General features: G+C 49.3%; 1 protein-coding gene across 2 annotated transcripts in view; it reads left to right on the top strand.

Moving 5' to 3' along the window:
* Window positions 1-13,278, top strand: part of MED1 (mediator complex subunit 1) — a 546,545-nt gene that overhangs the window by 243,713 nt on the left and 289,554 nt on the right. For both annotated transcript variants that reach the window (XM_078645645.1, XM_078645646.1), the window contains exons 10-11: window positions 5,483-5,556; window positions 6,733-6,822. In XM_078645645.1, the coding sequence (XP_078501771.1) occupies window positions 5,483-5,556; window positions 6,733-6,822 (164 nt within the window). The remainder of the gene's footprint in view (window positions 1-5,482; window positions 5,557-6,732; window positions 6,823-13,278) is intronic.

The raw sequence follows: 13,278 nt of genomic DNA, 5'->3' as shown, positions 1-13,278 counted from the left end.
AGGGGAGGGGGTCATTCGTCCCCAAAACAATAAGATACAAGCCATACACTCCATACCCTTCCCTCACACAAAGAGAGAACTACGTGCCTTTCTCGGATTACTAGGGTATTACAGGAGGTTTATTCCCCGTTTTTCCCAGATAGCCGCTCCCTTGACGGACCTTTTGAAAAAGACCGCCAGAACCGAAGAGCAGTTGCAACAACCCACTCCTCTCCTGCTGCAGGCCTTCGATCTCCTCATGCAATCCCTGTTGTCGGAACCCGTGTTGATCAGTCCGGACTACTCCCGACCTTTCATCCTGCAGACAGACGCCTCCGATCAGGGTTTGGGGGCGGTCCTGTCCCAGAAAGATGAAAAAGGGGTCGAAAAACTGGTTCTGTATATCAGTCGGAAGCTCTTTCAGCGGGAGCAAAACTATGCAGTCGTGGAGAAAGAGGCTCTGGCGATTAAATGGGCAGTGGACAGTCTCAGGTATTATTTAGAGGGCCGGGAATTCGTCCTGTACACGGACCATGCCCCCCTTGAGTGGATGGCCCGCAATCGGGGCCACAACGACAGGGTTCTTAGGTGGTTCCTATCGCTACAGCCATTCCGTTTCAAGACACTACATCGAAAGGGACTAGACCCGGGCAATGCTGATTACCTCTCACGTCATCCAGCACCTTCCACCACTACTAGTAAGACAGCTAGGGATAGGGGATGTGGAGAATCAGGGGTCCCTACCTCATCTGAAGGGCGGAGCAGACAGGGGTCTCCCGCCCCCACGCCGGCACGAACAGCATCCCTAGGTCATCGGACTTCCTCTCTTCACCCACAGGATCCGCTAACCGACGACGACCCGGAAACTGACAAACCGGAAACCGGAAGTGAAGTCCCTGCTAGTGACCCGGAAACCGAACCATCCGGAAGCGGAAGTGCGTCAACTACACTCCACCCGGAACATAGAAAAGTCGGGAGAGCAGTCAAGACAGGGTTCAGCCCAGCGGACTCGTGGCAGGAGAAAGCGAACGGCGCGGAACCCCCGACGGAGAGCGGAAGACGAGAGGAGATCGTAGAGAAGACGGAAAGCGGAGAGGAGGAGGACGAAGAGGACCTGTGGTCGGAGGACTGGTGGCGACCTCCGGAGGTGGCTGGAGAGCGGCCGCAACTCGGATGAGAGTTGCGGCGGGGCACGTGAGTACCCTCTATCCTTTCTCCGTGTCCCTTTGTAACTATAGTGTACATACCTGTAAGACCTGTATATAGAGCGTCACGAGCACCCTGCACTGTCCCCATAGATAAAGGAAGTGTCACGAGCACCTTGTATATATATCTCACCATCCTCGCACTGACCCCGACACCCCAGGCACCGTACCCCTCCCGCTTGCTCAGTCGACCTTACCCCCCTCTGCCCTTCCCCCTCCCACACGTTTCCTTTCCTGGCCACTCACTCCTGGTGAAGGTGACAGTACTCGGTAGTCCTTGTCGGACTGGACTAACCCCACTTTGTTCTCTCTCTTACATATCTCCGAGGAGACCCATCACTCGACCGACATCTGATGACAACAAACCACCGAGGACCCTGAACAAGACATCAACCCTACAACAGAACCCACCCGCCACGACGTTCTCTCCGGACTACCTCCCCTATATCTCTGTGGAACACTACTGTGTGTGCTTTACCTGTGAATAAAATCCTAAACCATAGCTCACTACCTCCGGCCTCCCAGCCTGTTATTCCGGCCCGCCCAACCCACATCGCTACAGAGAATTTATAAAGTGAATCGTATTTTTCTAAAGCTGGTGTAGTGTCTTTATTTTTGAGTGGAGGGACGTTATGTTACTAAAGGGGTGTGACGCAAACTTAACGCATGTGCCTTTGATTGAAGTCTTTCTACTTAGTGCCAAACTACCCTATGTGACTTGGAAGTCCCAGGTCCAACATGTGCCATGTCGACTCTTAACTTTGTTCTGCACCAAAACATGCAGCCTGCAAAGACAGTGTGCGAGTGTGAAGGTACAAGACCTCTAAGGGTGGCACAATTAGTGCTGCAGCCCTTAGAGGCCTTCTCTGGTCACAGTGCCCTGGGTACCTTTGGTAACATTTACCTTGGGCTGACCTGTGGCCAGAGATGCCAGTTGGGTTTAGGCTTCAATGCAGTTTAAGGGAAAGAACATAGGCCCTGGGTACCTGATAGGAAGGAGCCCAGGGCGCACTCAATCAAAGCACATTTGCAATTCAGCAAAAAATGGGGGCAACCATGCAGAAAGAGGGCACTTTCTCACAGGATGCTGTAGGTCATAGGGTCAATGTCAGTCGAGATTGTCAAGGCCTTCAGGTGCAGGGGTGTTCTTTGACGTTGGGTTTCTGTTACCGGAGCTGGTCGAGGGGAGCCTATGGATTTACACTGCAGGGCTCGTCGTGAAGTCCAGGAGGGTTCATCCAATGCTACACTTGGATTCAGGATCGCTGGGAAACCTTTTCTGGATCGGTGAGCCACCTCGACACAGGCTGGAGGCGTCTGGTCCAGAGTGGTCAGAGATCGCGGATCAGATGGGCACCAGAGACCTTTGTGTTGCTTTCTTGTGGACGGAGCTGTTGTCTTTGGGAGTTCTGGTCTCCTTCAAAGGCAGGCAGTCCTCCCAGGGGTTGTGGAGGTTGCTGACTGCAGGACAGGTGTTGTTCTTTTCGCAGGGTCTTTGAAGCTGCAGATAGGCCGTCAGGGCTGGGGCCAAATTAGTGGGTGTTGTTTTCAGACTACCCTGCAAAGTGTTTTCTTTGTCGTCCTCCTCCTTATGTCGGCAGTAACTAGTTTCAGGGTCTGGGGGAAACCATCTAAATACTAGATTTAGGTAAGTTTTAAGCGAGTGACAGGTAAGGCCAATGGGCAGCTTAGCTGGGGTGTTTATACCCGCAATTATGCCTCCCTCCTTTGCCCCTGATTGGAGGAGTCCCCCATCTTCAAGATGGAGGCTACTGAAAGCTGTACTTGACTTTAGGGGTGGAGTAATCAGAGGTAGGCACACCACCCAGGCTTCCTAGTTTTTCCCTACCGTTTTCCTGCCCAAAGTGTGGGTGTAAATAGTGGGCTGCCATCTGCTGGTAGCAGCAGAGCCTGGGGGGTTGCATTACAAAGATGACAGGCCTTTGAAGCTTCCCCCTTCGATCACTGGCCCACCCTGGGGGAAGAGGTGTGACACCTCTGCCCAGGATGTGCTTTGTTTCTGGTTGCAGAGAGCGGGGGCTCTTGACCCAGGGGTCCAGACACCTTTCTGGTGGTGCCAGGCTGCCTAAAGCCAATCAGTGGCCACATCAGGGTTGGTATGTTTTCAGGGGACACCTCACCCCTCTGATTACATGTTTCAATAAATACCCTACTGGCATCAGTGTGGTTTTATTGAGAGGAGTAGTTTGGTACTAAACATTCCTGGGTTCAGACAAGTTATTTTGTAGGCAAACTAGAGTTGTCCAGTTTCCAGCCCATGTCCTTTCTATGGTTTCCCTGGCGCTTATAATATCTAAGAATAGACTTAAATATTGGAGTGGCATATCTGCTTGTGCAGATATACCCAAACCTTTGATATAGTTCACCCTGCCTTAGTGCTTTAAGGCTGGCTATAGAGGTGACTTACCTACACCTCAGGCAGTGCCAGTTGACCTGGCACACAGGCCACATCATATTCCAGGCAAAACAAAATTGGGGGGCTAACCATGTCAAAAGAGACACTTTCTCACACCAGACAAACTGGTTCTTCACATTAGAGACTCCTTTCTGCCGAAGAGTTGTCACTCCCATTCATGTAGGCCGGTCTCTAACCCTGCCTACCTTGTACGCTCCACCATATCTCTCTAAGGAAGAGGATTGGCTCCACCTAATTAACCCAAATAGAGCATTGTCAATTTACTTTGACTGTATGAAAGAGTTCCAGGTAGACAACCAACTCTTTGTGGGTTATGAAGGAGCAGAGAAGGGGAAGGCTGTGCAGAAACAGACCCTCTCCCGATGGATCGTGCTCTGATTAAAATCCGCTACATACTGTCCAAGAAGCAACCCACTGAGGGTTCCGATTCTCATTCCACCAGAGCTTAGGCTGCGACCACTACGTTATCATACGGAGTTCCGGTTCTGGACATCTGCCAGGCCGCAACGCAAGCTTCTCCATACACATTTACCAAGCAGTACTGCCTAGACAGTGTAGTCTGTTGGGACATGTACTTTGCTTGTTCTGTCCTGCAGGACTTTTAAGTGTGAAACGGTTTCACATACCCACCTCTGGGGTGTTATTACTTTGGGTGTCTATTATAAGGTAAGGAATCTGCTGCTAGAAGTCTATCAGATGAACAAGTTTCCTACCTTCCGTAACGCCTTATATGGTAGAGACACTAGCTGGAGATTCCTAACTTATCCACCCATCCTCCCTGCTCTGCGAACAGATTTCTAGGGATAGGGTTTTTCCCCTTTCAGGGCTCTAGTGTTATACACCAGTGATTAGTGGTATTCGTGGCTTTGCGCTCCTGCGATGAAAAGTCATGAAAAGAAACTGGTGTTAGCACGCTGGGGTGGCGCCTATATAGGCCCCGCACAGGTCACTTCCGGCGCTGGTGATGCCTCCTAAAGTCTTGCAGGGATTCTCCTCATGAAAGATTTCTTGACCCAGTCTGACGCCTGAAAATAATTCTAAAGTAAGGAAAATCTGTGGCTAGATAGTGTCTACCAGGTAAGGTGTTACTGAAGCCAAGTAAGTTGTTCTACAGCTCCACGTGACATCCCTGCTTTTGTTAGTATTACTAGTAAAATACATTCACTTGTAATTTTAAGTCAAAGGAGGAAGGTAAGAGGCAGGCCAGCATCGGAAACCTAGAAAAATATGTAAAGTTTAGATCCATAGGGCCACGAATGTGGATATGATAGTGTTATGAATATGTATTTTTATTTACATTTTAAAAATGCATTATACGGGTGAGTTGCAGTCACCCAAGTAGGTTGGTCCTGAGCTGTTCTATAACAGAGGATTTTTTGTATCCTATGTATGAGGGTCTTTCAGAGTAATCTATAAAACAATAGCTTCATGGGTCTGTACCTAGTATCCTCTGATAGCGGAGATCTGATGCAAGAGCCAGGGTACTAAGCTTTCTTGTTTTTAGTATTGTATGCCACCTCCAAGACAATTATTTTACTTTAGAAATTATTTTTCCTGTTTCCCTTTAGCAGATCATGCTATGTAGTGTCCATGGCTGATAGAACATGAATGGCCTATTTTAGGTCCAAAAGGGGCCTGTTTTCTTTCTTATATAATGCACCCTGCACAAGGTCAGTTGTATGGTTGAATTACTAAACTGCGATTAATCCTGTTTTTTTTTACCCCTACTTGTTGACAATTGTGTATTTATGTCCTTCCTTACGTCCTATTGAAAAGCGCTCTTGATATCCCTCAGGATCTTGTTTGCGCTATATAACACTTTATAACTAAATAAAAATAAACAATATCTGTTTTTTTGCAGGCAAGCTACCAATGCAAGCACTTTGGAGAAGATCCTACATGGCAGTGTGGGCTTCCTGACCCCAAGAAGTGGAGGTACACATGCCTATTTCTCACAGTTTAGAAGCTCACTTGAACCCCATTGGAGGGCATGCTACCCTATATTTTAGAAGTTCACTGGAGGCATGGTTCAGTTGTTTGAAATTAGCTCTGTTGAAGGGCAGTTAGACCATGGCACTTTCTAACTATCTCTCACCTCTGGTGTGAAGAAACGGCTAATCTCAAGCCTGAGAAAAAGTACAATTTCCACCATTCTGTAGGGTTTCAATCTGATATTTACCTGATGTTTACCAATTTAATTATTTATCTGTGAGCAGGTCTGTGCATGTTTCAGAATCCTTTGTATGTCAGTGTCTTTGTGGATCGCTCAGGGCAGCATATAGGGGTTGGGGGGGTTAGGGGCTGGGGGGGGGGTTTAGGGGTGGAGGGGTGGCTTGCATGGGGGGGGGCATCTGGACTTCTTTAGGCCATTTTAGTAACAACATAATTGACTTTGTTAAAAAGTCATTCTCCTTTTTCAGATTATTATTGAATAAAGTAATCTGTTATTTGCCATATTACCTGGAATTGGTTTTGGATTACATGTATGAATCCGTGCTTGTTGATGTTGATTAAAGGTTGGTAGATGCCTTAGTTCTTTTTTCCATCACAGTTGTCTGTTGTCTTAGGAGATAAAATAGCTGGGTGAATGTGCCTTCGAGTTGAAATGTGTTTTCTTTATATCGGGTTCTGTTCTGTTTCTGTGGTTGTTTGTAGTGGTACAATTGTTTGTTGTGTCTGTATAGCTTTGAATCCTGTTTTTTCCCAGATTAGTGCTGGTGGTGTGGCATTCGCATTGGTACATCTACAGGGTTTGTCTCTTTTGGGATTGAACAAGAGCTGTGTGTTACAGCTATGTTCTATGCATGGATCTGATTCTCTGTTTAGGTTCTATACTATTTACTATAGCAGTTTACGTGTGTCTATGTTATTGTGGATTTGCTTCTTGCTGCATTTCTGTGTTGGTGTAGCATCTGTGGGATACTAGTCTAGGTTTTGGGAGGTGTCTTTGATGATGTGTGTCTCTTCCAGCTGTAGCTGTGCCAGTGTGCTGATACACCCTGATGTGCACGATGTGTTTGCATGTAAGTTAGTTTCTTTTGATTAGATGTGTGCCAAAGTACTGTGCTTGCTTTTTCTCTGTGATCATGACCAGTGTTGTCCTCCATACAGGTCAGCTGATGTCTCTTAAGTACTACATTTCCCCATACGACTTATTTGAAGATGACACAGGAGCAAACCTAAGCTTGAGTGAAACTAACGGTATGTTGATGAGGGGTGTCTTACTGCCATGGCAACTTAACCCAGTCTTCTCTTCTGTGGATCTCTATTTGTCTAGTGTGTGTGTGTGTATGTGAGAGTGTGTATTTAGTTACAATAACATTATAGTTAAGCATTGTAACCGAAAACCACGGAATTTGACAGTTCTGGTTAGCTTCCACACCATATGCAATGCTTATGACCTCACCCTTGATGAGACAGATGCAATTCAAAATGCTGTTACTGGTGAAAATATGTATCAGATTACCACTAACCGTATGAATGAGATCACTGTGAATATATACGTCAATGGTTTGAGCATGTGTTATTTAATAATGTGTTTAGAAAGTGCCCTTTATGACATGGTCACACCCACTTTTTGCCCTAGTATTGATGCTTCTTGACTGAACGTGCACTGGGTCCCTGCTAACCAGGCTCCCAGTGCTCTTTCCCTTAAAATAAGGTAAATGTCTAATTTTAACCCAGTTGGGAAGGGATTTAGCACCCCTGTAAATCTCTTATAAATTATACCCCTTGTACTCAGGGCATGGGTACTAAAAAGGGCCCCTATGGCAACTGCAGCATGTATTATGCCACCCACCTGGCCCACGCAAAAATTGCATGTAGACTGCCATTGCAGGATGCGTGAAAAGGTGCTTGTGTGCCATGTCAAGGTACACAATATGTAAATCACCCCTACAGCAAGCCTTGGAGCCCTAAGGCAGGGTGCATTATATGGGAAGGCACATCTGCATGAGCAGATAGGCCTCTGTGATGCCTAGTTCTATTACTAGATATTGCATTTGATCAGGCAGCTATCTTAAGGACATGTACTGGCCACTGATCACTACCAGTTACCTAGCTACATGGTGGCTGCACTGAAAGCAATGGTGTTCGGTAACAAACACCTTGTCTTAATAAATCTTTACTGATGCCAGTATAAGATTTATTACGAAGTGCACCCAGAGGGCACCTCAAAGGTGTCCCCTGAAAACTTGTTAGACCTCTAGTGAGCTGGATGACTGGTATCTCCCAACCTGCCACCACAGTTGAATTTCTTACCTCCCTGTAGGTGAGAGCCTTCGCTCATGGCCTACCTTGAACCGCAGGTAAGGCCTGGGGCCTGGCAGGATGGGAATGTGAAAATACGTGTCTTGCAGGTCCAACGCTACCATCCAGTCTTCTTGGTCTAGGACAGACTAGACCTGAGGCAGAGTGAGCATTTTGAATTTCTCCTACTTGAGGAAGAGATTAACGGTCCAAAGATCCAAAATAAGCCATAACTCCTTGTTCTTCTTCGGAATCTGAAAGTAGCAGGGATAACAGCCACTGCCTACTTCGGAAACTGGGACCCTTTCTATAGCTCCCTTGGCCAAGAGAACTGTAACTTCCTCTTGGAGCAACTTTAAATGATCCTCCATCAGACATTCCTGATTTGGCAGAATAGGAGGAGGAAAAGAAAGAGAAGGTAGAGAATAGCCCTCCTGGACTATCTGCAAGACCCACTTGTCTGATGTTATGGACCTCCAGCGGGGGATATGATAGCGATTTCTCCCACAAACTGAAGTAGTGTGCTCTTGTAGAATCAGCCACCGAGTTCTTGGAGGCAGTGGCTGCTGGGGGCAGTGTGGTCGACGACTTATGGCCTCTATTCCGAGCTGCACATCATCCATGTACGGCTTGGTTAGTGTGTGCGGGACGGTGGCTGGGATAAGGCTGGTACAGCTGGAAGCCCCTTCCATTGCAGTGAAAAGAAGACTGGCCACGGAGGTGGAGGAGAGGCATAAGGATCTCGCTGTAGCTCGAGAGTCCTTGAACCTGACCAGGGCCGAGTCTGCCTTTTCCCCAAAAAGGCGGGTTCCATCAAAGTGCATGTCCCTCAAATTGGCTTGGACATTGCCCGAGAAACCAGTTGTTCGAAGCCAGGCGTCCTCAAGGCCACCGTCCTTGAAATCGATTTACCTAGCGAATCGGTTGTATCTAGGCCACACCATATGGTGAATTTTGCTGCATCTCTCCCATCCTTGACAGCTTGGGAAGCACAAGTCGGGCCTCCTCCGGGACTTGTGGTAGCACTTGCGCATCCGCCTTTCTAAGGGAATGGGCGTTTCTGATAGATACATCTGCCGTGTGGATTCCTCACCTTGTGAATATCCCTTTGCGCCAGCAACATTCGGAAATTCTTTTCGTAGCTTCGCGCCGACGTGAACTTGGACGTCATAGAGGCACGGCACCGCTCGCGACTCCGCTGACGTCACCGATGCCTATAATAGGCCCACGCCGGCGTGATGACATCAGTTCCCTTTTTTCCGCGTTGTCGACGCTAACGGTTTTCTGAGATCATACTGTAGCTTCCTAGTAACTTTGTTACTCTTGTTCTATTATTACTGTTTCTGTTTTCTTCGAGATGTCGTCGAAGAAGACTGGCTTTAAGGCTTGCGGAGAATGTGGCAAGACAATGTCTATTACTGACCCGCATGAGTGCTGCGTCTGGTGCCTGAGTTCCGACCATGACGTCGAGGATTGCCCTTGTTGTAAGAAGATGACCCCAAAGGCCCTGCGAGAAAGGGAGACTAAACTCCTCGTGGCAAAGCTGAAGAGTAAGAAGGTTAAAAAGACTTCGAAGTCTCGATCTCGACGTTCGAGATCGAGGTCTCGATCGAAGTCGCGCTCGGAGTCGTCTTCAGCTCATGTTTCAAGATCCTCAAGGAAAAAACATAAGAAGAGGAGCCATGAGTCATGTCATCACTCAGGGAAGGATTCTGGTTCGAGGCCGAAGTCACAGGTCAAACTTCTTAATAAGGAAGTGGAGGTTTTGGCGTCGGAGGACCAGGACTCTGTTGGTGAAGCTTCGCATCCGAATTCGCCCGAGTCACCGAAGCAGATGGCTATCCCTTCTCCAGATCCGTCCAATCCTTCTGGTCAGGAGGATGAAGGTGAGGTGCAGGGGGCTGGTGAGGCCGAGGTTCTGGTGCCTGCGGGTTCGTCGACCCCGGTTCCGGGACTCGAGGAAGACGTCGACGTCGTGTCGACTCAGCCTCGTCGGGAACAGACCGGAGGACCGTATCCAGATTTTCCGGCTCCATGTCAGGATCCATCCCATTTCCTGAACGCCATGTTTGGTGTTTATTCCAGGGTGATGTACCCGTCTGGCGCACCTGTTGGTCCCACGGGTCCTATGTCTTTTAACTTGGGTGTTCCCCAAGCTTATGCTCCTGCGCCCTTCATGCCTTGTATGCCGGCTCTACCACCGCATTGGCATTTTCCGACACCGCCTGTGTCGTCGACGCCGACGCCGAAGCGTACGACGCCGACTCCGTCGACGCCGGTTCCATCTACGCCGGTGCCTACGACTCCGAAGCAGGATTCTGTTCGACCTCGTGTGAAACGACCTCATCCGACTTCGGGTTCGACGCCGGCCCCGTCGGAGTCGATTCCGGATCCTTCGACTTCTATCGTGAAGGAAAGGTCACGGAGAGAAGCCCAGAGACTTCTGGAGGAAGAACAATATCGGTATGCAGATATGGAGGAAGGAGAGTTGCAGGAGTCTGAAGATCCTTTTGAGGAGCTGGGAGAGGCCAGTGGGCTTGAACTGTCTCCTGAGTGGGATTTGGCTTCGGTGTCGTATGTGCCTTCAAAGGATGTGGTACCTTATCACACTGTTATCAAAAAGGCGGCAAATTTGTTGAACATTACTCTGCCCACTGCTGATTATAAGCCAAATCTTCTAACTGAAGTTCTTCACTCACCCTCTTCTTCTATTGAGACAATGCTACCCTTTAATGATGCGTTAGCTGAACCCATCTATGAGGTTTGGAAGAAGCCTTTGTCTACTTCTGCAGTTTCTAGGACAGTGGCGAGGAGGTACAGGGTTGCACCTGGTGACCCTGATTTTTTGTCAACGCACCCCCTGCCTGAGAGTTTGGTTGTGCAGGCTGCCTGCTCGAAGAGGTCTGCTGGTGCTTTTCCGCAGGTTCCTGGGGATAAGGAGTCCAGAAAGCAGGATCAAGCTGCCAAGAAGGTCTTCTCCTCAGCCAGTATGGCGTTAAAGTCAACCAACGCAACTTGTCTGATGGGGCGGTATGTCCATGCCTTAATGGATTCTGTCAAGCAGTTGGTTCCGAAAATCCCTGAGGATAGAAAGGATTTTCAGGAGGTGATATCGGACACTCAGGCTGATGCGAGGCAGGTGATTCAGAGTGGGCTGGACACTGCTGATTCGGTGGCAAGGGTCATGGGCTCTTCCGTGGCCACTAGGAGAGCAGCATGGCTTAAAACATTGGAGTTCTCTACAGATGTTCAGTCTGTTTTGATGGACTTGCCTTTTGATGGCTCAGGATTGTTTGGCAAGAAGGCTGATGCAGCCTTGGAACGTTTTAAAGACAGTAGGGCCACTGCGAAATCTTTGGGCCTTCAGTCTAGGGGTACTACTGGAAGGCGCTTCAGAGGATTTGGCAGATCTTCCTTTGGTTCCTACAGACCATCTCAGCAGCAGCCACAGCAACAGCAAAATACGCTGTACTAATCATACAGGGGCAGGCAAAGAGCCTGTCCTAGAGGCTGTCAATCTTCCTCCTCCTCCTCCTCTTCTTCCCCTTCCCAGCCCCCTGCCAACGCAGCAAAGCAGTCCTAGATCCGCCATTCCGGATCATGTGGTCCCAGTGGGGGGCCGGCTTACCCATTTTCTACAAGATTGGGAATTGATAACATCGGATCTTTGGGTTCTCAATCTTGTAGAGAATGGGTATGCTCTTCCTTTTCGGGAATTTCCCCCAAATTACCCTCCTTGCCAGGGTTATTGTTCGGAGGACCACCTGCTTCTTTGCAGGAAGAAGTCCTGGCGCTGTTTCGAAAAGGTGCGATAGAGGTGGTTCCAGAGCAGGAAAGGGGTCAGGGATGCTACTCCCGGTATTTCCTGATCCCCAAAATGGATGGCAGACTTCGGCCATTCTGGATCTCAGGATCTTGAACCTTTACCTGAAACAGGAACAGTTCAAGATGCTCACTCTTGCACAGGTTCTTCAAGCGCTGCTGGAAGAAGACTGGATGGTGTTGATCGACTTGCAGGATGCGTATTTTCATATTCCCATCTTGAAGTCGCACAGAAAGTATCTCCGTTTTACCAGTTTGCAGTCCTTCAGTTTGGCCTTACTACTGCGCCTCGAGTCTTCACCAAGGTGATGGCAGTGGTGGCAGCTCATCTCAGGAGGTCGGGGATACCTGTATTCCCGTATCTGGACGACTGGCTGATCAAAGCGGAGTCGCCGGAGAAGGTGCTCCATCATCTGCAAGAGGCAACTCAGTTGTTGCACAGGTTGGGTTTTTTGATAAATGTACCCAAGTCTCACCTGGTGCCCTCACAGCGCAACCTGTTCATAGGTGCGGTACTGGATACAACTGTATGCTGTGCATTCCCTCCTCCTCAAAGGCTTCGCGACATACAGGCAATGATTCCGTTATTTTTCAATGGAGCGGTTGTTCGAGTCCTGAAGGTCCTTCGCCTGCTCGGTCTGATGGCTTCTTGCATTCTGTTGGTCAACCATGCACGCTGGCACATGAGGGCACTCCAGTGGTGCCTCCGTAGGCAGTGGTATCAGCACAGCGGAGATCTCAGGGAGTCAGTGAGGATCTCCAGAGAAACTGCAGCGGGTCTGTCTTGGTGGAGCGTGGAAGGCAATCTGTCGCAAGGAAAGCCTTTCCAACTACCTCCATCGGTGGCCACAGTGATAACGGATGCATCCACTCTAGGGTGGGGTGCTCATCTGGGGGACCTGGAGGTCAAGGGTCTTTGGTCTCCGGAGGAAAGGTTGCTTCATATCAACCTTCTAGAGTTGCGGGCGATACGTCTGGCGCTCAAGGCCTTCCTCCCTTCCCTTCGTGGTCATTCGGTCCAGGTCCTAACGGACAACACGACTGCGATGTGGTACATCAACAAACAGGGAGGAGTGGGGTCACAGTGTCTCTGCAGAGAGGCTCTGCGCCTCTGGTCCTGGGTTCAGGACCATCGGATTTGTCTGATGGCAAATCATCTGGCCGGAGTTCAGAACGTTCGTGCAGACAGTCTCAGTCGGCAGTTCTCTGCCGACCACGAGTGGAGGCTTCATCCGGAGGTAGTTCGCCACGTCTTTCGGACGTGGGGGACTCCTCAGGTGGACCTTTTTGCCACTCAAGAGAATGCTCACTGCCCGTTATTCTGCAGTCTCCAGTATCCGTTGCAAGGAGCCTTGGGGGACGCGTTTAAGTTGAGTTGGGGCTCACAACTCCTTTACGCATTTCCTCCCATACCCTTGATCCCTCGGGTTCTGAGGAAGATTCGCCAAGACCGGGCCCAAGTTATATTGATCGCCCCGGATTGGCCAAGAAGGGTGTGGTACACAGATCTTCTCCACCTCTCCTCGTGCTCGCCGCTCCGTCTCCCTCACAGGGCAGATCTCCTCTCCCAGATGGAGGGGCAGGTTC

Source organism: Lissotriton helveticus, chromosome 5_1 (genome assembly GCF_964261635.1).
Source record: "Lissotriton helveticus chromosome 5_1, aLisHel1.1, whole genome shotgun sequence".
Classification (NCBI taxonomy): Eukaryota; Metazoa; Chordata; class Amphibia; order Caudata; family Salamandridae; genus Lissotriton; species Lissotriton helveticus.
This window is presented reverse-complemented; position numbering and strand designations above follow the sequence as displayed.